Source organism: Mangifera indica, chromosome 4 (assembly GCF_011075055.1).
Source record: "Mangifera indica cultivar Alphonso chromosome 4, CATAS_Mindica_2.1, whole genome shotgun sequence".
In the NCBI taxonomy this organism is placed as follows: Eukaryota; Viridiplantae; Streptophyta; class Magnoliopsida; order Sapindales; family Anacardiaceae; genus Mangifera; species Mangifera indica.
Genome location: NC_058140.1, coordinates 4,887,121 through 4,912,245, shown reverse-complemented (window position 1 = coordinate 4,912,245; position 25,125 = coordinate 4,887,121). Strand labels below are relative to the sequence as shown.

Genomic DNA, 25,125 nt, shown 5'->3' with positions numbered 1-25,125 from the left:
TTTAAAAGATTATTCTACTTTATTTTATCTAATTTTTTAAAAGGTTAAATACTTTATTAATTTCTTGTTCAATTTTTTAAAATCGGTTTAGCTTGGTTAACTTATTTAAAAAAATAGATAAACTGAACCAAACCAAAAAATCAATTTTTATATATTCTTGAATCGATATTTGAACCAATTTTTCAAATAATTGATTTTTCGATTCAGTTTTTCATTTGAAAATTTGTTTGATTCGATTATTAGATAATTTTAAACAATCCTAACTATTAAGCCTTGTTCAAGCCTGAACCCGATAACTTAATGGATCATTTTATGTCTTGGGCTACCCAAGGTCTAACTAAATTTTGTTTGGTTCAAAACTAAATTTTTCAGAGCAAACAATCAAACTTTAAGTTTGTTCAACCCTGTTGATAGACTTGCCTATACATTTGCACAACTTAAAAATTAAATTGTTTTTTAAAGTCTTAAATCATTACAAATATACCTTATTACCTAATAAATATTTTAATATTATTCTGCATAAATAAGAAAGGGAAGAGGAGGGAAATTTTTCCCAAGGGGGAAGAGACAAAAATCCCTCATTATTTTTATATCAGAGATGAGGCAAGGACCAGAAAAAGACATTTTCGGTAAGAATAAAAACAAAAATTAAGATATTCAATCTTTTTCTACCCTTTGGCCATCATTGAAAATGGTGGTCTGATCCAACCAAAAACTTGATCATTTGATTAGTGATTAAATCGATTAACTGTTTAAAAATAATTTTTTATAATTAATTATTAAATATATAATATAAATAATTTCACTGTAAAATAAAGTTAATTTGATAGTGTACATATTCAAAATTGATAGTTATTAAATTTGGATTTTTATCTTGTCTAATTAAACAGAGTTGTCTGATAGCTCTGATTCGATGTTTAAAACCATGAATTATATTAATAGTTTGTCAAAAATAAAAGAGGGAAAAAAAAAAAAGAGAAGAAAAAAACAAAAAACTGTTTAAAAAGGAAGGTGGAGAGTCCACAATAATTGGCATCCAATGCTTACGGAGATTCGCACTGTTGCTGAATTCCAAGATCTGGCAAAATCAATTATTAATTTAAAAAAAATATAATGTGCGAAAAGCTTTTTGTTTGATTGGAGGAGAAAGAGGAAGCATAAAGTGTTGTTAGTAGGAGCTACAGTGGAAAAATAATTTAGTGTTTTAGTGAGAGAAAAAGTTAAACAGGAGAGCCAATTAGTGGTCCGTCGGAAAGAAAGTTGCCCGAAAAGGTAACTCAACCATCAAAATATTTTTTTTAGGTTAGGTTTCAGTTATGGATGGTGAATTGGTTTAAGTTGTTGATTAGATTGAAGTGAGAATTGGGGGAAAAAAAAATGGCCGCTGAGTCATCAAAGACGACGGGATTTGGTTTGAATTACAGCACCTGCAATTCAGAGGGGATTCCTAATCCTAATTCCAATCTTATGAGTATGGGTTTTGGAATGGGAATGGGGAATTACTTTGCTTCTTCATCTGGCTTCATTCCTGGATTAGTTCAACCTCCCAATTCCTGTTCTACTTCTACTTTTCTTGATTCCTCCGGCCTCAAACATGATACTGGATTCGCTGTTGATTGGTCCATGCATGAGCAGCTTAAACTGGAGGAAGGCCTTATCAAGTAGGTACTTTTGTTTTGTGATTTGACATATTATAACTGCTTCCATGTACTAATTTCAATTGATTCTTTTACATTTTGGCTTTTGTTTATGTAGATATTCCGATGAACCAAACATCATGAGGTATGTGAAGATTGCGGCAACTTTGCGTGACAAAACTGTACGTGATGTTGCATTGAGGTGTAGGTGGATGACTGTAAGTTTTTGCTCCTTTTAGATTCATTGTATATGTTGCATTGCTGGTAAAAAAAAGCAGGAAAATTTTAGTGTTAGAGCTTAAATTCTATTGTGAGTACATACTTTTCAGCTTAAGTGTTTTAGTCGGGTGGTTATTTAATATGATATTAGAGTCAATGTTAAGAAGTGGTCTTGTGTTTGAATTCCCTTATGATCAAGTAAACTATAATAAGTTGTGTTATTGTTTCAGTTCTCATGCAAGTTCTGGTGAAGAAGTTTGTAAGACCTAAAATGCCATTGTTTGTTGGGTTCATGCCTATCAACATAAATTTTGGGTTCAAATAATTACTTTATAGTGAGAAAAGATTGAAAGATTAATAGAATTCTAATTAGAATCATAATGAAAAATTTTGCTGAAACGTGTAATCCTGTTTATTTAGAATTGTTATGATATTTACAATTCTGGCTTCTGTTTTCAGTTGGAAAGCCTTCCAACTGGATGGTGTGTTGAGACTTGCCACACCCTTTTCTCCCCTTGTTTCTGACTTGGCAGATCAGGAATACACTTGGTTATATGTAATTGCATGAGAGACAAATGAAAAAGGGTCCCTGCAATAACTTTATTTAGCTATAACTGGAAAAACTTGTCAATGTTCTATATGGTGCATTATCAGCTTGCTAGGTATTGCTTCTATGTTTTACCAACAATTATGTTTCATAGTAGTTTGTGGTGAAACTCTCATTAACTTAGCCTTTATGCGCTACATGTGTATATGCAAAATTAAAGTTAGATATTCCTCTTTATCTATCAAACATAAAAGAACTCATACAAACCTTTTACAGAGAAAGCGAAGAAAACCTGAAGAGTATAATTTTGGAAAGAAGGTGATCAGCAGGAAGGTATCTTTCATATGTTGATTACTAAATTATTATCAATTTGTTAGACAATTTGTTTTTTATTTTTAATGATGTTATGAAGTTACCAATTATTTTCTTTTAGTGATGTTTTTAGAAATTGTTTTGAAACTTGATACCAGTGGCATTTCAAATTTATACTCTACAAAATATTTATGAACTTGATATATTAGAACTTTTGGTTTGTTTTTTATTTTTTTGGTCACAAAGAATGATATCTAGGTAAGGGTTATATCGGTGAGATAAAAACTAGTTGGTGTTAAGAGGAATTACTAAAAAATTGTACCCTTGGTTTAGCGTCAATTGATACATACATATTCTCTATAGGAAAGGAAGCAAATAATTACAAGTTCAATAACAAATAATTATTATTGATTTTCCCTAATTTATGATTGATTCATTCCTATGAACAGAGATGAATAAAAAATGTTTTCTCTTATATAGATTCAAAGAAAAGTATAACATTATATAAGAATTTTATCGGACTACTTTAGGAAAGTTATTAAATTACTTCTATTTTAACTTATGAAAAATATTTACGTATTCTTTATTTTACACTATGTATTCCTTATTTATATAATATTGCCGCAAATATTTTAACACTCTCCTTTAAGTTGGAGCATATAAGTTATATGCGTCAAGCTTGTTACAAATATAATTAATTCGAAAACCTCAAAGAGATATAGTAAGGATGTTAGCAAATTGATTGTTTGAACTAACATGACTTGTGGTAATATTGTCAAACATAATCTTCTCACAAACAAAATGACAATAAATTTCTATGTGTTTCGTCCTTTCATGAAAAACTGGATTGGAAGAAATGTGTAGTGCAACCTGGTTGTTACAATGTAATGACATTTTTGATATATTTGCAAATTACAACTCATGAATTAATTGCTTCAACCAAACAAGGTCATAGGTAACTAAGGTCATAATACGATATTCTACTTCTGCATTTGATCTAGCGACAATGTCTTGTTTCTTACTTTTCTATCATATGAGATTTCCTCCAATCAATACACAGTACCTAGAAATAGATCATCTATCTGATGGCGAACTTACCTAATCAGTATCTAAATATCCAATAACTTGTGTATGACCTTTATTCTCATAAAGTAGACCTTTTCTTGGAGCTCTCTTGATATATCGTAGAATCCAATTAACCATATCCCAATGATGGTCACTTAGAGACTAAAGAAACTGACTAACAACACTAACTGAAAACGAAAGGTCAAGTGTAATGGTGAGATAATTGAGTTTATCAACCAGCCTTTGATATCTCCTAGGGTCTGTAAAGGGCTCCCCCTATCTAGGTAAGAGTTTAATCTTAGAAACCATAGGAGAGTCTATGTGTTTGCAGTCTAACATCTCTATTTCTTCTAGAATATTCAAAGCATTCTTCCTTTGAGAGATAACAATTCTAGACTTAAATTGTGGAACTTCTATACCAAAAAAATACTTGAGTGGCTTGAGATCCTTTATTTGAAGTGTCTAAATGGATGTTGTTTTAATTGCTCAATGGCGTTTTGATCACTTCTTGTTATAACAGTATCATCCACATAAACAACCAGATAAATGCATTGTCCTTGTAATATATGTCTATAGAACATAAAATGATCAGACTTGTTCCTCCGGATGCCAAACTCTTGAATCACCATGCTAAAACAACGAAACCGGGCACGAGGAGACTGTTTCAAGCCATACATAGAACGACGAAGTTTACATACCAATCCAGACTCTCCTTGAGCAATAAAGTTTGATGGTTGCTTCATATAAATATCCTCTTGTAGTTCACCATGAAGAAAAACATTTTTAATATCCAATTGATGTAACGACTATTGCCGAATAGCAGCCATAGATAGGATGAGGCAAACAAACGACACCTTAGCCACAGGAGAGATTGTTTCATAATAGTCTAGGTCAAATGTCTGAATGTAACCCTTGGTAATTGACTAAGCTTTCAATTTGTCAACCTTATCATCTGGTCCAACTTTAACAGTATATATTCATTGACAACCAACTGTGGGGTGTCCAAGAGGTTGAGGAACCAATTCTCAAATACTATTGGCATGCAAAGTAGACATCTCATCAACCATTGCTTGTTGCCACCCGGGATCAGAGAGTGCCTCACAACAATGTTAGGAACAAATACAAAAGATAAAGTAAACACAAACGCATAAAAAGGTAACGATAACCGATAATAGCTAAGAAAAATATAGATGGGATAAGGATTTCGTGTGGAATGCATCTTGTGCAAATGGCAATAAGAAACTAATCAGTAGGAGGTAGAGGTAGGACCATAGTAGGAAAGAGTCTGGAGCAAGAACTGGGTGCACAGGAGTCTCAAATACAAACTCACCAACAACATCACTTGTGGGATGATGAACAATATTGGTACCAGGCAGGGAAGAGGGTTCCTCAGTGGAAGGAGAAAAAGGAGACGTAGGGGCAAACTCAAAAGGTGACTCAGGTAAAGAGACAATAGATGGTAATGGGAGGATTTTTGTAATAGGCTGACCATCTAACGAAGAAGAAAAGTAAGAAAAACATTAAAAAAAGATAAAGTTAGCGAAAAGATAATATCGGTGTGTCAGCAGAATAACATCGATAACATTTTTTAAGACGAGAGTAACCAAGAAACACACATTTAAGAGCATGAACGGTTAATTTGTCACGACTAGGGGATAAGTCATGAACAAAACAAGTGCACCCAAAGACATAAGGGGAAAAAGAATACAGGGACTATTTAGGATATAAAATAGAATGAGACACTTTATGTTGTAAAATTGAAAAAGGCATCAGATTTATTAGAAAATAGGCAACGAGGACTACATTTGACCAAAATCGGAAAGGAACATTATTATAGATAAGAAGGGTGCGGGCAGTCTCAATGAGAAGTCGATTCTTACATTGTGCAACCCCATTTTGTTGAGGGGTATAAACATAAGAGGATTGATGCACAATACCCTGAGAAGACATGAATTTGGTGAAGGGAGTAGAAAAATATTCACAGGCATTATCACTACAAAGGGTATGCATTGTAGTAGAAAATCCTGTTTTTATTTCAGCATAAAAAGATTCAAAAATAAAAAATAACTCAGACTGATTTTTCATTAAAAGCAATTAGATGCAACACGAATAATCGTCAATAAAAGTAACAAAATATTGAAACTCTAAAACAGACACAACTCGACTAGGACCTAGACATCAGAATGAACTAACTTAAAGGGGGACGCAACGTGATTATTGACTCGCTTTGGAAAAGATTTTCAAGAATGTTTTCCAAGCTGACATGACTTATATTGAAGAGACGACAAAGAAGAAAGACCAAGTACCATCTTTTATAGTTTGGAGATGCTGGGGTATCTGAGATGATTATAAAGAAGTATCAGAGACTCAGTAATCGTGTAGGCTATAGAAACAGGTGGCAGATGTAAGAAGTAGAGACCCTGTGACTCATGTCCTGCGTCAATCATTCGGCCTGTACTTCGGTCTTGTATAACAAAAGAATTATTAGTGAAGGTAATGAAACAATTTAAAGAATGAGTTTACAAATAGAAACGAGATTAAAATCAATAATGTAAAGGCAAGGAAGGAAGAGGATGTGCACGATCTATGGTCGTTGCTCGAGTTATGGATCCATTGGCTAATGTAACAACAGGTAGAGACTAAAATTCAATACAATGGAAAAGTAAAGTTACTAGAAGGGGGCGTTTGGTTGGGGGTTTTTAAGATTACCTTGGTAATCTATCTTTTATTCCCTTGTTTGGTTTGCTAGTAATAAAATATTACAGTAATTTTCTATTACCAATGCTGACGTGGCATGTAATATAGGTGGTAATCTGATTACCATCTTCACCTTAGGTATTTAAAGATTACTGAGGTAATCTTGAGTTTATTATAATTATATTATTATTTATTAATTTTTTGAGATAAAAATAAATTTATTTTTAATTAATATGACAAATAATATAAAAAATATTTAAAAATAATTATATTCAACGGCATTTAAGTAAAATAATTTACTAGTAATCTTTTGTTACCTTTAACCAAACACAATAATTATTTATACCTATCAAATTTTATCAAACACAGTAATCATTTATGCCCAGTAATCTTCTAAGTAATCTATCTTCAAGGTAATCTTTCTATTTTGGTAATAAAACATTACCCAAACCAAACGCCCTTGAAATGTGATCAGAAATACTAAAATCAAGGACCTATGGATCGGGAGAGAAAGATTGAGTGAGGCACACTGCTAGCTGACTGGTGTGGGTGATAATAGCAATGTTGGAGGAAGACTGCTTGGAGGCTTGATACTTGAGGTATTCTTCATAATCAACACCTGTAAGAGTCAATGATTATTGGGATTGATTGCTAGAGGAATTAGGAAGGTCTGTCTAAATAACATTGGCTACCCGAGGAGGACGACCATGTAGTTTATAACATTTTTCTCTGGTATGACCCCATCTATGATAATAATTACACCGTAGTTGATTTCCTTGACCACCACGACTGCCCTATTGAGTCTGAGAGGCAAGAGCAAATGTGTCAAAGCTGGAAGAACTTGAGAAACTTGTTACAACACCTAGAGAGGATACATGAAGTAATCAAGCAAAGACCTCATCAAGAGATGGTATAATAGCACTGGCCAAAATTTGATCCCAAACAGAATCAAATTCAGGACTAAGAATAGCTAAAGTCAACACCATAAATAATTTATCTTGCCGGGCCAAGTCTTCTACAAATGATTTATTGGCGGGAAAAAGTGAGTTGAATTCAATTTTAAGAGAGACCATTCGTTCAAGAAACTCTGACATACTTATTCCTTATTGTTTTAGATGAACCAAATTAGACACCACCAAATATAATTGTTAGATGTCATTGGTATAGAGAAGTTTGACTTGAGTCCATATTTCACAATATGTTCGATAGGCCTTGAAAATGGATTGAAGTTGAGGGTCAATAGTATTCTATAACATACTACACAGGACAACATCAATTCTAATCCAGGTAGTTGTATCCGATTTGATGTCTACAACTTTGGTCGTTAAATAGTCCTCAATACCTTGTCCCATACACCATAATTCAATAGAAGTAATCCACGAAACATAATTGCTACTACCAACTAACTTCTCAGTTGTGATTACAGGGAAAAAAGTAAATGGAAAAGTTTTATTGGATCTGGAGCTCTGAAAAGACATATTAAACTAAACAAAGCGGAGAAATCAACTAGAAATTGATAGAAATTGTTGAAAAATACCTAGAGACGAGGTTGGTAGATCAACACAGCCTGAAAGGAGGGAAAAAATTGACAGAAGCTGTTTTTCAGTGATGACGGAGACTGTCGACAATGAACAAGAGCGTGGTTGATTAGAAAAGGGTCACTGATGCTATCTGAAGAGGATGGTGTTGGTGGTATAGTCCCACGTGCGCCAAAACAATAGATTGGAGATCATGACTTGAGGAGAAAACGATCGGCACATGCAATAAAGTTCGACATGCAATGACAGCGGGGTTACCACAAATAGACTCACTGGTGTCTTTTGAGTCTAATGGGAGAGGTGATGTCGTTGCATAGTTGCCAGAATATGAGATCAATGACAGAAGTTATTAAGAGAATGAACAGTGCGTGGAGGCGTGTGTAGTGGCGAACGGAGACGCTTTTTCCATAGGTTTGTCGACGAGATAGTTTTAGTTACACTAGTATAGGTACGACCATCGGAAAAGGACAAAAGCACAGTGAAAGCAGACGAAAAAGGACTTGGAATCGTCGGGAAACAAGTTAGGAATGCTGAAAAAATCTTAGAACCCTAATATAGGCTCTAATACCATTTGAACAAAGATGAATAGAGCTTGTTTTCTCTTATATAGATTCGAAGAAAAGTACAACATTATATAGGAATTGTAACTAGCTAATCTAGGAAAGTTATTAATTATTTCTATTCTAGCTTAGGAAATATATTTATTTTACACTATGTATTCCTTATTTACATAATATTATCACAGATATTTCAACAATTCCTCTCCTGTAATCCTCCAAGCTGATGAATAGATATTTTTCATTTCCAGTTTGGCCACAACTTTTTGAAATGTTGCAATATTTAGTCCTTTCATAAGTAAATCTACAAGTTGACATCTTATAAATAAATATGACATACAGATCAACCCACTCTCCAACCTTTCCTTGTTCAAATGTTTATCCAGTTCTATGTGCTTCGTTCAATCATGCTATATTAGGTTATGTGCAATGTTGATTACATTTTGTTTTCACAGTAAAGTCTCATTAGCCCATCCTATTTAATCTTATAGTCTTTTAAAATGATATTCAACCACAAAAGTTCACAAATACCTCAAATACCATTGTTCGAAATTTTGCCTGAACACTAGACTTGCTGCCACATTCTATTTTTTACTCCATGTCACAAGGTTCCTGCCAAAAAAATGTGCAATATCCAGAATTTGACCCCTTATCACCAGTATAGTCTCTATCTATTCAAGCATTAATTATGAATTTCTCTAGAATAAGATTCATTTCACCAAAGTTCCTTTAAGGTATTGCAATACTAGATTAACAGCTTGTAGATGAACTTTCTTTGGTCGGTGCATGACTGACTAATCACTCCAACAACATAGGCTATATTTGCTTTGGTGTGAGACAAATAAATGAGTTTTCCTACTAGACGTTGGTATATCTCTCTGTCTACATCAATATCCTCCTGTGCCTACCCCTACTTGTGATTGGGTTCTATTGGTGTGCTTGCTAGTTTACATGCCAACTTCCCTAATTCCTTAAGAAGGTCCATAACATACTTTTGTTGAGACATGAAGATTCTATTTTGGAGTGTGCAATTTCAATTCCTAGAAAGTACTTTAGATTGTCCAACTCTTTAATCTCAAATTCCTTGGCCAAACATGGCTTCAGATACTGTTCCCCTTTTTTATCGTCTCCTGCCACAATGGTGTCATCAACATATACCAAAGAGACCGTAACTCTCCCTAAATCTAAGTGCTTGACAAATAAAACCTGATCTTCTGAACTGTATCTAAATCCCATACTTATCATCACCTCGACAAACCTACCAAACCATACCCTTAGAGACTACTTAAGCCCATACAAGGTTGTCTTGAGCTTACACACTTGTTCGGTGGTTAGGTTGTTTTCAAATCCATGTGGAATCTCCATGTAGATTTCTTTTTGAAGATCTCCATGTAGAAAGACATTTTTTACATCAAAATGTTGCAAGTCCCAGTCATAGTTGAATGGTAATGACAACAAAATTCTACCCATATTCATCTTGGCAATTGGGGTGAATGTCTCTTAATAATCCACTCCATAAGTTTGTGTATACCCTTTAGCTACAAATCTCACCTTGTACCTCTCCAATGACCCCATTTGCTTTGTATTTCAAACTAGAAACCCATTTTTACATCCCACAGGCTTCTATCCTGTAGGCAGATTCATCAGCTCCCATATATATATTTATTTTGTAAGGCCTCCATTTTTGCATTCATAGTTTGTCTCCCAATTTTCATTAGATAATGCCTCAGATAGATTAGTAGGGATAGGAATATTGTTCAAGCTTAGAAGAAAAATATTACTTCCATCTTGTCAGCTCTGAAAGTATATTTTCTACCAAAGAAGCACTTAAAAAACCTTTACCATAGCAGCATAAAGATTAGGTTATGCTATATGGTACAGAATCTGGAATAAATGAAAGAAAGGTAAGCTACTGGTGGAAGAGAAGCATAAATTTTTCCGTCTTAGGAGAGTGCTTGAGGAATTTGTGGTTAAGAAGTGGAGGCTACAAAGCAATTTGACCTTGAGGATAAAGTATCCTTCATGATAAGTATCCATTCTGCCAACTGGTTCCTGAGGTTCTTTTTCATTTTGCATCAGATTTCAGCAACCACTGTGTTGGCCTGCAGTCATGTTGAGTTGGCTGTATTCCTGCTCTGCTTTTGTGTTACTTTTAATTGTTTGTTCAGATTAGGGTTTCCTATGAATCTGTCATTTTTTTTTTTTGTATTAAAAGAAGTTCACCATTTTAACATGCATAGTAGCCATACCTTATTTTGTTTCCTTTTCTCCCATCCAACTCTTTGACATCATCTACAATCCTTTTTTACGCATATAAAACTTGTTCCTTTAGTTTCATACGAAAGTGTGGTGTTAGAAATGTTTACTCTTAATATTGGGCAAAATAGCAGTTCTTTTTTTCTGAGCTCTCAAAACATACTAGTAAATTAAAATTTGTTGTTAGTGATAAAAATAGTAGCACCGCAGATGAATTCCAGTTTTAATTTATGTAATCAATTAAATCTTTTAGGATGTAATGTTGATTGAAGAACCGGTATTCTAAAGATCATACTTCTTCAGGATAAGCTGGTGGAATTAAACTTGAAGACAAATATACCTTTAACTTATTCACAGAACATGGGTTCCTATCCTTTCTTAATGCATCAGATGGACCAGAATGGACCTTTTCCTTTTGAAGGTTAGTATGTTATTGGAGACATGTCTTTTTCCATGTTATTGTTTTATTAGATAATCATAGACATTGACACATGTATAAATTTCTTGCTTTCCAAGCTCTCAAGGTTTTGGCAATGGAAACTGATATCTTAATCTATGCAGTTGTAATATTAGCACAGATAAGATAAATTCATTTATCTGTTTGTTATTAGTATTATTATTATTTTTTGCCTTTCTGCTGATTTCCTTCTACTGCCTTTTCTCATGCTTATTTTCTTTTAAAGAACTATTATTTTATTTGAGACACAAGTGAAATTAAAAAACGATAGTCATTACAGGGATTTTTTTTTTCGCTCGAATGAAATGTGATGCTTCAAACAATTCTGGTACCCTTCAAAACCTCCATGCTGCTCATTGTTCCACCATTCTTCAACACTACTTTTTAACTAGTGAGGGTGCACCCAGGTTTTCAAATTTAAAAGGCCCAGGCCCCATTCCACAACATTAGTGTCTAGGATAACAGGATAATCATCTGCATTCTTCTAGGCAAGACATCCTGTGTAAAATATTGACCCTCTTCTTCCTTTTTTGGTGAAAAAGTGTATTGATCTTCTTTTGGATCAGTAAACTCTAAAGGATCCTTTTCGAATTGATTTGAACTCTGGTTTCTTATTTAACATTGGACCTTAATAAGTTGAGGCAGTTTTAGTTTTAAATCAGAGATATTTGAATACAGATCATTGATGGGTCAGTTAAAAGTCTATTAATCAATTTTCTTCGAAAGTAACCAAATATATATATTTTGACATTGACAACTCAAATCACATTTTCTTGGGTAAGTACCTCAAATTACATTTTTACTTGTTGTTTTATCAGGTATTTGCGGAAAATAGACTGTTTTATTGGAAACCAAAGGGTTGGGGTAAGTCAGTGTTAAAAAACCCTTGACTTCAACTAAGAGGTAAAGGGGTTCAAATTCACTTGGGGCAATATTTTGGGATAAACTATCCCACTAGTTTTCTAGCTACCAAGTTTGCAGGTTTTTGAAGTAGCCCTTAGTGTAGAACTCGGTGAAAACCTAGGTAAGATTGAGGGACCTTTAGGAATGTATATGCAAAATAAAAGACAATTTTTATAGGGAGTTTGAAGTTAGTAAAAAGAACTACTATGTTAATTTTATTTTTCAATATTTTAATGAAATGTTTTTGGGAATTATGTTTGGAAAGGTATGTGAGAACTTTTGAAGATATTGGTTAAGAGGTTTCTTCTTTTTTTTGGAAAAGTGAAATATTGGGCTCCTCTTTGGGGGTTTATAACTTTGGAATCTAAGGAAGTCTCATTCTTCTTTATCATCAAAACTGGGAGCTTGAATAGCTGTTTGGCTTTTTCAAATTTTTAGTTAGGGTTCTATTAGTTATAGATTGTGAGTTGACTTCTCTTTTTATACTATTTGAATTCCTTTATGGGTTTTGGGATAGCTTGTTTTTTTTCTGTATTATATTTTTCTTTGTATATATTTTTTTGTTTAGTGGAAAATATAAAAAGAATAAAATGAGAAATTTATAATACTATACTTATTCATCTCTCTCTATCCTACATTTGACTTCTAATGCTCTTTCTATCTCATTGAGAAAGCTGTCCTTCTTGTTTAATAGATACATTATCTTATTTTTTCTTCAAATTGTCATTTTTGTTTCTCCTTCATTCCCTTTAAGAATAATGAAGAGAATATAGTTGCTTTTTTTTCTCTTATTAATTATCACACGAAATATTATTAATAGAGTGTACAAAGTTTATGATACGAACCTTAGGAGAACTACACCTCAAAAGCTAGCTATTGAGATGGGAGAGTCCAAGGCCATATAAACCTCACACTAGTTGTCCATACTTTCCAATGTGGGATCCAAGTCCGATATCTTGCACTTGGGATCCTAACATTCCACCATGTTCCACAGCCCCGGCGCCCACGCAGGTTGGTTGTGCGCTAGCTCCCTGCTAGCACCGGGTGAACACTGCAATGTCGGCGTCACCACCCGCGTCGCACGATTGCAACTGAGAGACATGATGATGACTCTGATACCAAATGATACGAACCTTAGGAGAACCACACCTCAAAAGCTAGCTATTGAGATGGGAGAGCCCAAGGCCATATAAACCTCACACTAGTTGCCCATACTTTCCAATGTGGGATCCAAGTCCCATACCTTGCACTTGAGATCCTAACAGTTTACCTTAAAAAAGAAATGCAAATTGACAATAGAACCAGTTAAATAAGTGGTTCAGATTTTTCGACAGATTTGATACTTCCGACAACTTCTGCCAAGTTTGAACCTTTTGGCAGGATGAAATTTCCAACAAGCACTGATCATTTATTTCTTCCAACAAATCTGACACTTAAGGTTGGCAGGGTGAAATTTCCAACAAGCACTGATCATTTATTTCTTCCAACAAATCTGACACTTAAGGTGACTTCTGGTAGATTTGAAACTTCCGTTAGATATAAATTAGCAATTTCGGGCGACTTCTGGTAGTATATCAATAGCTTCTGGCAGTGTCTGGATGTAAATCGACAACTTCCAATCTTTTCTGGAAAGATCTGAAGATTTTTTGGTGAGATCTTAGATATCTGGTGGCGTTTGTGCTTTTCCAGTGGCTGTTGTGGACTTTTTACAGCTTCTATGATGATAGAATGGAACTTTGGCAGCGTCTGAGGTCTGAAAATTTTTTGGCAATATTCCGGTAGCGTTCAGTGAATATTTTGGTGAATTACACCTTCTAAGAGTAAAAAAGAAAAAGAATTCTTAGAACCTGTGCTCTCATACCATGCAACAAGAACCGAGTAATTGAATAATTCTTGTTTGATTTCATTTAATTGTAAAAGGTGAATTTATACATGTTTTGCAATAACAAACTAGGAAAGCAACTAAAACTAAATCAGCCTAAACAAGGAAAAATAAAAAAAAATTAAATTGGACTATTAATCGCTAAAGTTTAGGGATTTATTCCTATTTTCCTACATATCCTTACCCAGAATTTGGATCTTAACTTTGTCAAACTCGGCATCCAGTCTTACTAGGAATTTAAAGGTTGGATCATGCTCAAGCTTTTCCTAGAAGAGGCTAACATCCCTTGCTGTGTTTCATCTAGATATCTCAGTAATGTCAATCTCCAATCAAAGTCCTACTTCCCTTGTTTGGTTGGGGTAGGTCTACTGCAGGGTTTTCCAGATGGCCTTAGTTGTTGGAAGAAATACCAAGTTTCTGCTTTGCTCAGGCTTCAGGGGATTCCATAACCATGACATGTTAGGGAATCCTCTTCTTACCAGGTTTATACTTTGGGTATTGTTTATCTGGACCATCACCAGTTAGGTAGTTGATCTTACCTCAGCCTCTAAGAAAAGTTTGGATAATTTGATTCATTTCTAAAAGAAAAAAAATTGTCCCATCTAGCAGATAGGTCGGATTTATGCTCTGGAGTTCACTGTTTAACCCATTTGAGGGTGGATTAGTTGTAGTCTACTGGTAATTGATGTTGAAGAGTCAGTAGAAGCAGTTGACATTTTCTAAGGTTGGCAATGAAGGCCTAATGAGCTAAGAGACAAAGAAGGGTTTGGTTTCTATTATGGCAGAAAGACAAAAAATATATATGTATATAGCAATGAAGACTAGAGGTGAAATTTTTAGGGATAGCACTGAAGGCTTTGAAACCGTGTGGTAAAGTGGAACTTATCGCTTGATTTCATTGATAGGTAAATTTTTCAATATACAACAGTGGATAAGATCCCTAAATTATAGAAAAACTAGAAATATTTACACAATATATTCCTATAAATGGGAGATATTCTCCACAATGATTGGAGATATTCTAAGAATGCTAGTGGAGAGATATCAGAGATTCCAAAAACTTCCTTTGTTTCATTATATATTGATAAAAACAAATGTCACATTCCACCTCTAGATATTAACCGAGTTAGGGGAGTTCAGATTTGAGAATTCTTTTATGAGGCTACGCATAAATCATCTTTGTAGAACCTCAAGTTTCTGTTTACAGTTGCATCAAAATCTCTTGTGGCTACCTAGTACTTATGAACTCCTCATACCATTAAACTGTTTGAGCTTTATTTCACATTGCATTTCATTCAGGTTGTATCACTCAAACCATCATATCATATGCACAGATCATTGTTCTCAGTAACTAAAGACAGTGTACAACAGTTTCTTATTGAAAATGCACAACCGGATGGTGTAAATTTGGGTTAACTGCAGGGTAGGATTGAACACTTCATGTATTCAACTATGGTGGATTAGATTTCAGTTCCATAATATTCTGGCTAAAGGAAATGCAATTAATGATATATATATATATATATATATATATATATGTATGTATGGGGTGATTGGTCTGGGTTTTAGATGAAATCGATTTCGTCTTAGTAATCCTTGAAGTTTCTGGCCAGTTCGAACTGACTGTTGAGGCTTTGGTTGTCTGAACAAAATTCGATTGGCCTTTCGGAGGATGTTTCCTTCTAAAAAAATTTCCAGTCTATATTATGCAATCACTTTCTGAACAAAGCTTAGGTTTATATAAAGTAACATGATTCATGGTATGTGTTAGAGGTGGCCCGTGGATTTATTTGTTTATGTTTCATTATTTTTCTTTTGTTCTTTATTTATTGTTATTATTATTATTATTTTTCTGTGTCATCTTATTTCCTCATAATGCATTCATGTTATCTCCTTTCTACTGGTTGAAGTTGCATTTCTTGAATGTCCTCTTCTATAGTTATTTATTTTCCTAATTGTTGATTGTACATGTACAGTTTTTATTTATTTACTTGTTTATTTTTGTAGTCCTGGGAATAAGTGGCACGACTAGGCATCTCTTAGAACAGAATTCTCAAGCTTTTAGTCAAATCACAGCCAACCTTTCTACATTTAAGGTGAATGGCTCATTCTTTAGTTCTTGCTGATTCTTAGACAGATAATCTACGCATAGCTTTCCTCAAATAATTAATATAAGCATTTTGAAATAATAATTTTATGTTGCTGGGTCATTCACTATTATTAGCTAAAATCATGCTGACTTAAATACACTATTAAACCAATAGGCTTTTATGATGAACATGCTGTAACATCATCTGCTATCTTGAACCCTCCCTTCTTTGTTTAAATCAAGTATGGTGTGATAGAGCAGATGTATCTGTCAATAAAGTACTGAGAGGACTTTATTTTGTGGGAAGTTAAAGTAGATGTAACTTTGAAAAGGGGAATTGATGGGTTCATCTGGGACAGTGGTGGGCTCAGGAGATGGGAGGCTATCCTTCAAAGTTTAACATTTTGTATTACATTTTGTGCGTATTTATTTTGGAACATATATTGATTCCTGCAATATTAAGTGTTCTCTATCTTTGTTCTTTATTCACAAAAGTAATTGTTGATAATGTTTCAAACAGTTACAGGATAACGTTGAACTCTTCTGTCACACGAGGAACAATATTATTGCCATCCTAAATGAGTATGTTGACACTTTATAGAATCTTCAATTTGTTATTGAAGCCATTTGTTCCCACTTTGTTTTGTCATTAAGTGCTGCTTTTTTTTTTTTTTTTTGTGAAAATATTTCTTTTCTCTGATACTTGCAGCATGAGAGACATGCCTGGCATAATGAGCCAGATGCCACCTTTGCCTGTATCCATAAATGAGGACCTTGCTAATAGTATATTGCCTCATACAACTCAGGTGAGCTTTCATGCTATGTAATTTTGTTTATATATTGCTTATGGATCACCTGCTTCACTACCCCTTCCCCAACGCACATGCATAAATCTGCACAAACGCAAAGAAAACCGCATAATTATTTAATTTTGGAGATACTTAGGAGTATGCAACGTCCTAAATTTTCTGTTGTTAGAATTTCATTTCATTCGTCAATTCTTATTATATAATTAGCTTAACTCAGAAAGAGAGGGTTTTTTTTGTTTAAAAAGTTCATTAGATCTTATTTATTTCTTCTTTGAATGATTGTTCTTTATTACTTCTTATATGTCCTCAATAATGACATAATTTATTTTATTACTATTTCATTTTTTTAAATGTCTTTCTGCCAATTATTTTCACTATATGATTGATTTGCTCTTCTTTGGATAAGTTACTTCTTAACAATGTTGTCTTTTTGTCAATTAGTTTTTATGTGATTAGTCATATGTGACAGTTTATTTTATCAGTATTTCATTTGGTATATTTCAGTATAATCTGCATGAGAGTGTTAGTTTGATTTTATACACTTACCTCTCTTATGTTTTTTTTTTTCTTAATTCATATATAAATTATTATAATAAATTTAGAGAATGGTATTCACTATGATTAGATTTTATTTTAAAAGGGATGCTGAAATAGTTACATGTATATATACATATGCATGTACACACACATATGTTATATGATAAAGTATAATAAATTTCACAACTCCAAGACCTTCTACTTTCACTGAAACATTACCGTTCAACATTATAATTTATCACAAAATAAAATTTTCTTCCAAAAGTCATAATTTATTTTTTGGGTTGGCGTACTATTAGGGATGCTATTCATCTTGATTTTCTTGCTAGGATAATTTGCCTTTTCCCATATAATGGAAATAACATTGGGGATTTATGAAAATGTGGATTAAGGCCAATGTCTGCTAATATGAAATTTTCTGAGGAAGACTAGGGCAGAAAGTGTTGATTCTTCAGAGCAGGAACTGGCACTGAAAAAAGTATCATTAGGAATGTTGCACTTACAAAACTCAGCTTGTTGTGTCCTTTCCAGATCAAGTAAATATTAAATGGACAATCGGTGATCTAGAAATTATATATCTGAATGAAAATTGTTCAAAGAAGACTGATTGCCTGAAAAGTTTCCAACGACCTGAATAAGGACAAAGAGGTTGAAAGCAGATTGGCTACCTACTGCCAAATGTTATGAGCAAAGGAACCACTCACAAAGTACCAATCAATTGTCTCTCTAGTATGTAGATTATCTTTGTTTCATGTCAATGTGAGACCAGGTTCAGAGTTTAAGATCATAGGGTTGTTAGTGGCTATATCATCCAGGATAACAGCTGCTGTGATGAAAACAAGGAAGGGGAACGGATTAAATGACTAAAATGAGAGAAAATAAAAAACCCTTGGTAGAGCTGCCATTGGTCCACCTATAGTTCAACAATCTGCTAATTGATATGTTTATAATCAAGCTGGCACTATCCTTCTACATGAATTGTTGGATCATACTCAGTGTCAATCAAAATATTTTTGGATATCTCAATTTTATAGTTTTTTTCTCAAAACTACAAGATCTTGTCTGTTATTGGTCAAACTAATATTTTCAATTTAACTTTAACTGTGTCATATTCACGTATTTGAGTTCTTCTGACCTAATCTCATTGGGGAATTTTGCTATATTCTTACTGCGATACTTTCTTAATCATTTCTAGTATGAACTAAACCTGTCCTGAGAACTTTTTGCCTGTGGAATACCCTACTCTGCATTTTACAAATTTATTGCAATTTTTTATCTGGACATGGAATGAAATGCATAGGTAAGATGAATGATAAATGTTGTAAGTTATTTTCTTCAAACTTTGGATTATTGGATTAGTAGAAATTGGTTTTTTTTTTTCACTGTACACAATTTGACAATTATAGAGCAATAATGAATAAATGGACTAATAACCCCCTGATAAATTGAAATTTTGATATTACAAATAGCTAGTGGGAACTAATTTTACATTTGCGTTCCTTTCAGTCAATGATGTTTGGCTCACCAATGGGGATCCAACTGAAGCAGGAACCAAGATGCTGATGGATAACTGTTGATGTTGATATAACTGGCCTGTAAGTACAAAAATTTTCTACTGTAAATGTGTAAGAAGCTGGTAGGACGCTCTTCTTCACTTGTTGTACACATATTTAGTCACATATTTGGTGCCATAATGGAAAAGATCCCATTTTTGGAAACCTGAAATGTTTAGCAACCCAGATGTTAGATTGAAGCGCCATATAGTAATGATGCCAACTTCCTATCATCTGGTGGCTGGAGCCACAGAATTTCTAACCAGCGTAAGCTGAATTTTAAGTTAAAAGCTTCATGTGTACAAAATCTATGCTGTGGTTCCTCATCTGCCACTGTTACGTGTATGCTATTGTGTCAGTTTTACAAATCCTATTAACATACCCTATTAGACCAATACGAATGTTTGATTATTTTCTTTAAAGTACTTATGTTATTATCATGATTGGTGGGTAAATTAAATGCTGTGACTTCCTTGTGTAGTCAATTAAAGATTGTATTCTTTGTCAATTTTGAGTTGAAAACTTCATTAGGAGGGAAGCCCTTAGATCCAAGTAAGGCTGTAGGATATTATCAATTAGCCTGCAGCAAATTGTAGGTCACAAAAATAAATGTCAAATAACCAGAAAGACAAAAATGCTGATAAAATTAAAAATTGATCCATTGTTGTTTTGCTTGGGATTTGGCAAAATTCTGGGGCTTGCTGCACTATTGTGAATTTGTCATATGTATGACTCTGTTTTCTGAAATGATTCACATCTTATTAATATACCATAGTTGAGTGCTCATTTGATGTGTTCTGGGCTCAACTTTGAAATCTTTGACAGGAAAAGAACTTAGTTGTTCTTGTTGAAGGTTCCAAAATCACTGCATAAAGTTCTTTGTATACCTCGACAAAAATCGCAAAAGATCAAAGTGCCATGTGTTGTTATCTCACTGATATATTGTGTCCAGTTGCCTGCATCTGATTCGCATCCAACCCACAGTTTTGTTTTAGTTTGCTCTGACTTTTGCATTGTTGACATCATCTGAAATTTTGCATTGTTGTCATCTTCCTTGGGAGTTTGATGAATGCTCTGTCTTTTCTGAAATTTTGCTTTGTTCGATTGCAGTACTACATCTTTCTTGCATAGTAACACTCTTGCTAAAAAGTCAACATTGTTTTGACATGCTGTGTATATTGGTGAATGTGTAATGTATGACCTGTTTTCCAAAATAGTTCACTTACAAATATACCATATACGTAATGTATGGCCTGTTTTCCAAAATAGTTCACTTATAAATATACCATATACATTTTTCACAACCCTACATTCTTAAAAAACGTGCAAAGCATGGTTGGTTTAAACTTTTTTTTTTTTCAATTGGAGAATCTCGTTCAAATTGATTGGACAGATAAATCTCGAGACACAATGATTGAACTTATAACTACTACACAAAATAAATTAAAGTTTTATAAATCATGGCAAAGGTTGTTGGAACCTGTCTAAACTTATTAATTCACTTATGAAAACGTTGCTCTAAACTTGAAACTTGTAACAAGGGGTTAGGTGTAGAATTTATTTAAAGCAAATCAGTGGGTATTATTCAAAATCAAAACTTTTGACAGAAATTTCCTAGAGCAACCTGGGGGATGCACGATTTTAAGCCCTAACAATGTTACACCATAACATTTATGCCAAGACCTTTGCAATTTTTTCATGGGGAATACGTTCTCTTTCAATTTTAACGTGGTTCTGTTGCCTTGGTAAGACGTTGGAATGGTAAATAATAATGCATTTATAAATAGATTATCAGCCAGCTTTGTGGTGCATTTGAAGACCAATTTCAATGCCAACTAAATGTTGGTAAGTTCACCAGTCACAATAATGACGTATTAGGAGATTGGTTTTTCTGACTGGAATGGTGGTGCAGCTAGAGCCGAAGAAGTGTTATTATTTAGAGGCGCAACATTATGTGTATTTAGTTTTGAGTTTAGGTAGTATATATGAGAGCAGAAAAAATTGGTATGGATTATAAAAGTACGATTGTAAAATTCAGATATAGAAAAAATATAAAACATATATTTATGGGTTTAATATGACACATAATTGATAGTATATTTTAAAAAATATGACAATATCAATAATAATTTTAACATTTTTTATAAGACCTAATATATCATAATACATAATCAATTTTTAAATTATAATCAAATTTCAATTATAGTATCTCAAAAACATAACATAGTTAATTAAATATCACAATAGTTGATTTTTTAATTTACAAAAGAAAATTTAATAAGAAAAAATTATTTATATCTTATCTTTATCCTTTCTAATTGAGATAGATTGACAATGTAGGTATCATTCTCAACAATAAAATAAACACTTTATAAGAAAATATCGACAAAGAAAACCCTAAACCCTATATTTAAAAAAACTAGAGAAATTATATCATATTTTTAAATTTTTTATCTTATTCGATATTATTTGTCCTTATTGAAAAAAACTGTAAGTCTTAATGATTGTGTTACTAAATAAGATTAATTAAACACATATATTTTTTCATTTATGAATCAAGATCGGACTCTATTGTCAAATAATAAAGATAAAATAAGATTTATCAATTAAGTTCAAGTTTTTTTAACATTCAAAATAATAAAGATCAAAATCTATCATTGCAAGAATATTTCATTATAAATATAACAAAGTAGTAGGTTTTTTACCTTAATCGAATCATCGATGTGAATTGTTGTTTTCAAATATTAATAAATTGAAGGAAAAAAATGATAAGTTGATAGTAAGAAATAAAAATTAAAAAGAAAAAATATAAGATTATAAGAGATTTTCGATTTAAAAAAAAATGAACGCAAATTGTCACTATTTTGAGATGAGTTTTATATACTTTTTATATGAAAGCAACATTATTTTGATTTTTATAAAATGACGTTGTTTTACCCTTCGTTGAAAGAAAAAAATAAAAATACGAAAACATATAATACAAACATTTAATACAATATGTATATAAAATGCACGTTTTATACATTTTAAACTTATAAAATGTAGCTATCATTTATACTATGCATTTGAACATGTTTAAATTAAAACAACAAAATGTAGCTATTGTGTATAATATACGAATTTACTAACTAGAGTTTTGAGTACCAAATTAAATACTCAAATAATATATTATAATACGATTGAGTGTTATATAATAATATATTATTTAAATATTTAATTGAGTATTTAAATTTGAGTGCACATAATTTTATAATATCTAAAATGGTGATATATCAAGCCAATTAATGTGTGCACATTCTGGTACAAGTAAAGCTTCCCAATATGTAGAAATTGAATAAAATTAATTACATCTAATTTTGAATACTCTATTAGATATTTAGAGAATATGATTAAATAATTATGAATTAAAATTAAAATTACATTTAATCACATAACAATATATCATATAAATATTTAATTAAAAATTAAAAACTAATGCACACATCATTGCTTTTTAAAAATTACGGCTAAAGATAGTTTTGTGTTTCTCGTGAATAACTAAAACTTGCTCACTTAGTCGTAGAGATATCTTTCATTCCAGTAAATATTAGAAAAATATTATGAGTGATCGTCTAGAGCCTAGTTAGTAAATATAAAAACAAAAAAAAAAATAGTATGCAAATAATATGGGTATAATATGGTAAATAATAAAAAATATTTTTATAAAAAAAATTTTCTAAAATTTGCATATGAAAAAAGTATGGACATGTATATACAGATATAATATGACACATCGTCAATAATACGTTTCTAAAAATATGACAATATCGTAATAATTTTATGATTTTTTTCGAATTTCTTATTAAAAATCAATATAACAATTTAAATGTAAAGTGTTTAATTAACTATTAAATATAATATAATATAATATATAATCAAAATTCTTAATACAATAAGTGATATACCAATCAGTTGAAAAAAATAAACAAATTAATCAGCTTGAATTTTAAACTTCAGATCAAAGTGAATCTTTGTACATGCCACATGGAAGAAAAACACAATATTACGGCTAAAAATTAAGAAAGAAATGTTGTTGGGTTTTTTTAAATGACAGTAGGGCTGGATTCGAGCCAAACCAGCTCGAGTTTGAGCTCGGCTCAATCGAGACCAAAATGAGCCGGCCTTAACCGAGCTCGGTCGAGCTCGAGCTATTTATCAAATTTTCTAATTAAAATTTTTGATACAAAACGACGTCGTTTTGATAATGAAAAACGAGTTAAACCGAACTCAAGCCGACTTTAGCCGAGCTCAAATACTCTAGGTGAATCAAGCCGAGCTCGAACTCGGTTCGGCTCGAATCCAACCCTAAATGGCAGTGATATTTTCGTAAATAATTAAAAATATAAGAGACAATTTTACATTTTAAGTTTCAATAAAACTATGTGTACCCACTTTGGGTACACAAATATGTACACATTTATATGTGTCATCATGTGATTGGATGATTTTGAATTAAGAATAAAATAATAACCAATCATATGATGACACATATGAGTGTGTATATATTTGTGTACCCAAAGTGGACATAGTATTGCTCTTTAAGTTTAGTCGAAAATTCAAAAATATGATAAACATAAAATACGATATATAATTTATATTTAATATAAAAAGAATGTAAAATATATGTTTAATATATTTTAGATTTAAAAATTCTTTCAAATATGTTTAATATATGAATAATATAAAAACATAAATAATACGCATATTTACTAACTAGATCAGAGAAATAAAGATATTAAATCATATAAATTTTGACATAACATCATGATGATTTTGTTCCATTCCTGCATGAAAGGACATGGGGAATGTGTTGTAATTATAGAAAAGAATAATGAAAAAACATTCAATTCAAAAATACTAAAGAAAAAAGCAAGAACGATTTTACTTACATATTTTGAAAAAATCGAATAATGAGATAGGTGTTTCATCCAAATAAATACATATCAGCAATAAATACATGTCAACTTTTGTATATATATATAATTTTATACTATAAAAGTTCTCTTTGAATGAAGTTATGGGTACAAAATTTAAGAAGTAACTAAACACCGATAAGTAGTAAGGATAATGATTCGATATATCATTTATTTACATACTAACTAAAAACACGGATGAAAATCCTGTCACTTGGGGACAATAAGAGAAAATTCTAGATGTCAACATATTTTGTTTGCATTTATAAGATTTTTTCATATTCCATCTTGTGTTTATAAGGAAAAACAATTATCTCTTATCAAATTGGAATCATACACTCAATATAATTATTTTTTTCTTTATACAATTAGAATATGTGCGAATTTCTAGAATCATGTTTGAATTAAAAATATTTATGTACATGTAATTTCACCCTTCATCTTATAAATATGAAAGACTTGTAAAGAGGATTTCTTAGTCACTTTTGGGTAGAAATTTTTTTAAAACTTGCAAAGTGCTTCTTTTTGTCTTGTAAATATAAAAGACTTGAGAAGGACTAAATGGCAGTGGTTAATAGTTCACTGGAGACTTCCTTGAGGTGTCTTGCTAGCCACGAACCTACATGGACTTAATGGCTTCCTCCTCATGTTGATGCCTATTTGCCTGGTTCTAGTAGTGTTCTAACTGTTCATGTGCTATTTTGGAACTTCTCAAGGAATATTGCAAGCCACCCAGTCTAGGATGAATTGTTTTGCAGATAACAGATGATTTAGACATGAATTTAATATAGATTATTGGGTGAATCTTCGCCTTTAACTGTAAACCCTGAAGGTACCCCCATTAGTTGTCTTCCTGTTTTTATGGTTCGATATCATGTCATATTGGAGTTGTTGCTTACAAGTTGGCCTTTAACTTCCAAGGGTAAAATTCATCCGGTTTTTCATGTATCTTGTTTGATGCATCAGCTTGTCACCCCGATTTCTCCTATTCGACAATTGCCTTGTGTTTCTAACTCATGAATGAAGGCCTTTGGGTATCTTGATCTGTGGGATCCTATTCAACAATTCTCAGCTCCTAGACATTAGCAGCTAACAAACCCTCACTGAATTGTAAA

The 25,125-nt window shown here is 32.3% G+C and overlaps 1 protein-coding gene across 1 annotated transcript; it reads left to right on the top strand.

Annotated features, from left to right (window-relative positions):
- Window positions 1-1,004: 1,004 nt before the first annotated feature.
- LOC123214102 lies at window positions 1,005-19,453 on the top strand. Its single transcript, XM_044633829.1, has 8 exons — window positions 1,005-1,661; window positions 1,756-1,855; window positions 2,680-2,736; window positions 11,132-11,249; window positions 16,078-16,166; window positions 16,680-16,741; window positions 16,869-16,965; window positions 19,012-19,453. Exons 1-8 carry the CDS (start codon window positions 1,378-1,380, stop codon window positions 19,066-19,068), a joined length of 864 nt encoding a protein of 287 aa, XP_044489764.1. The 5' UTR covers window positions 1,005-1,377; the 3' UTR covers window positions 19,069-19,453.
- The last annotated feature ends 5,672 nt before the right edge of the window (window positions 19,454-25,125 follow it).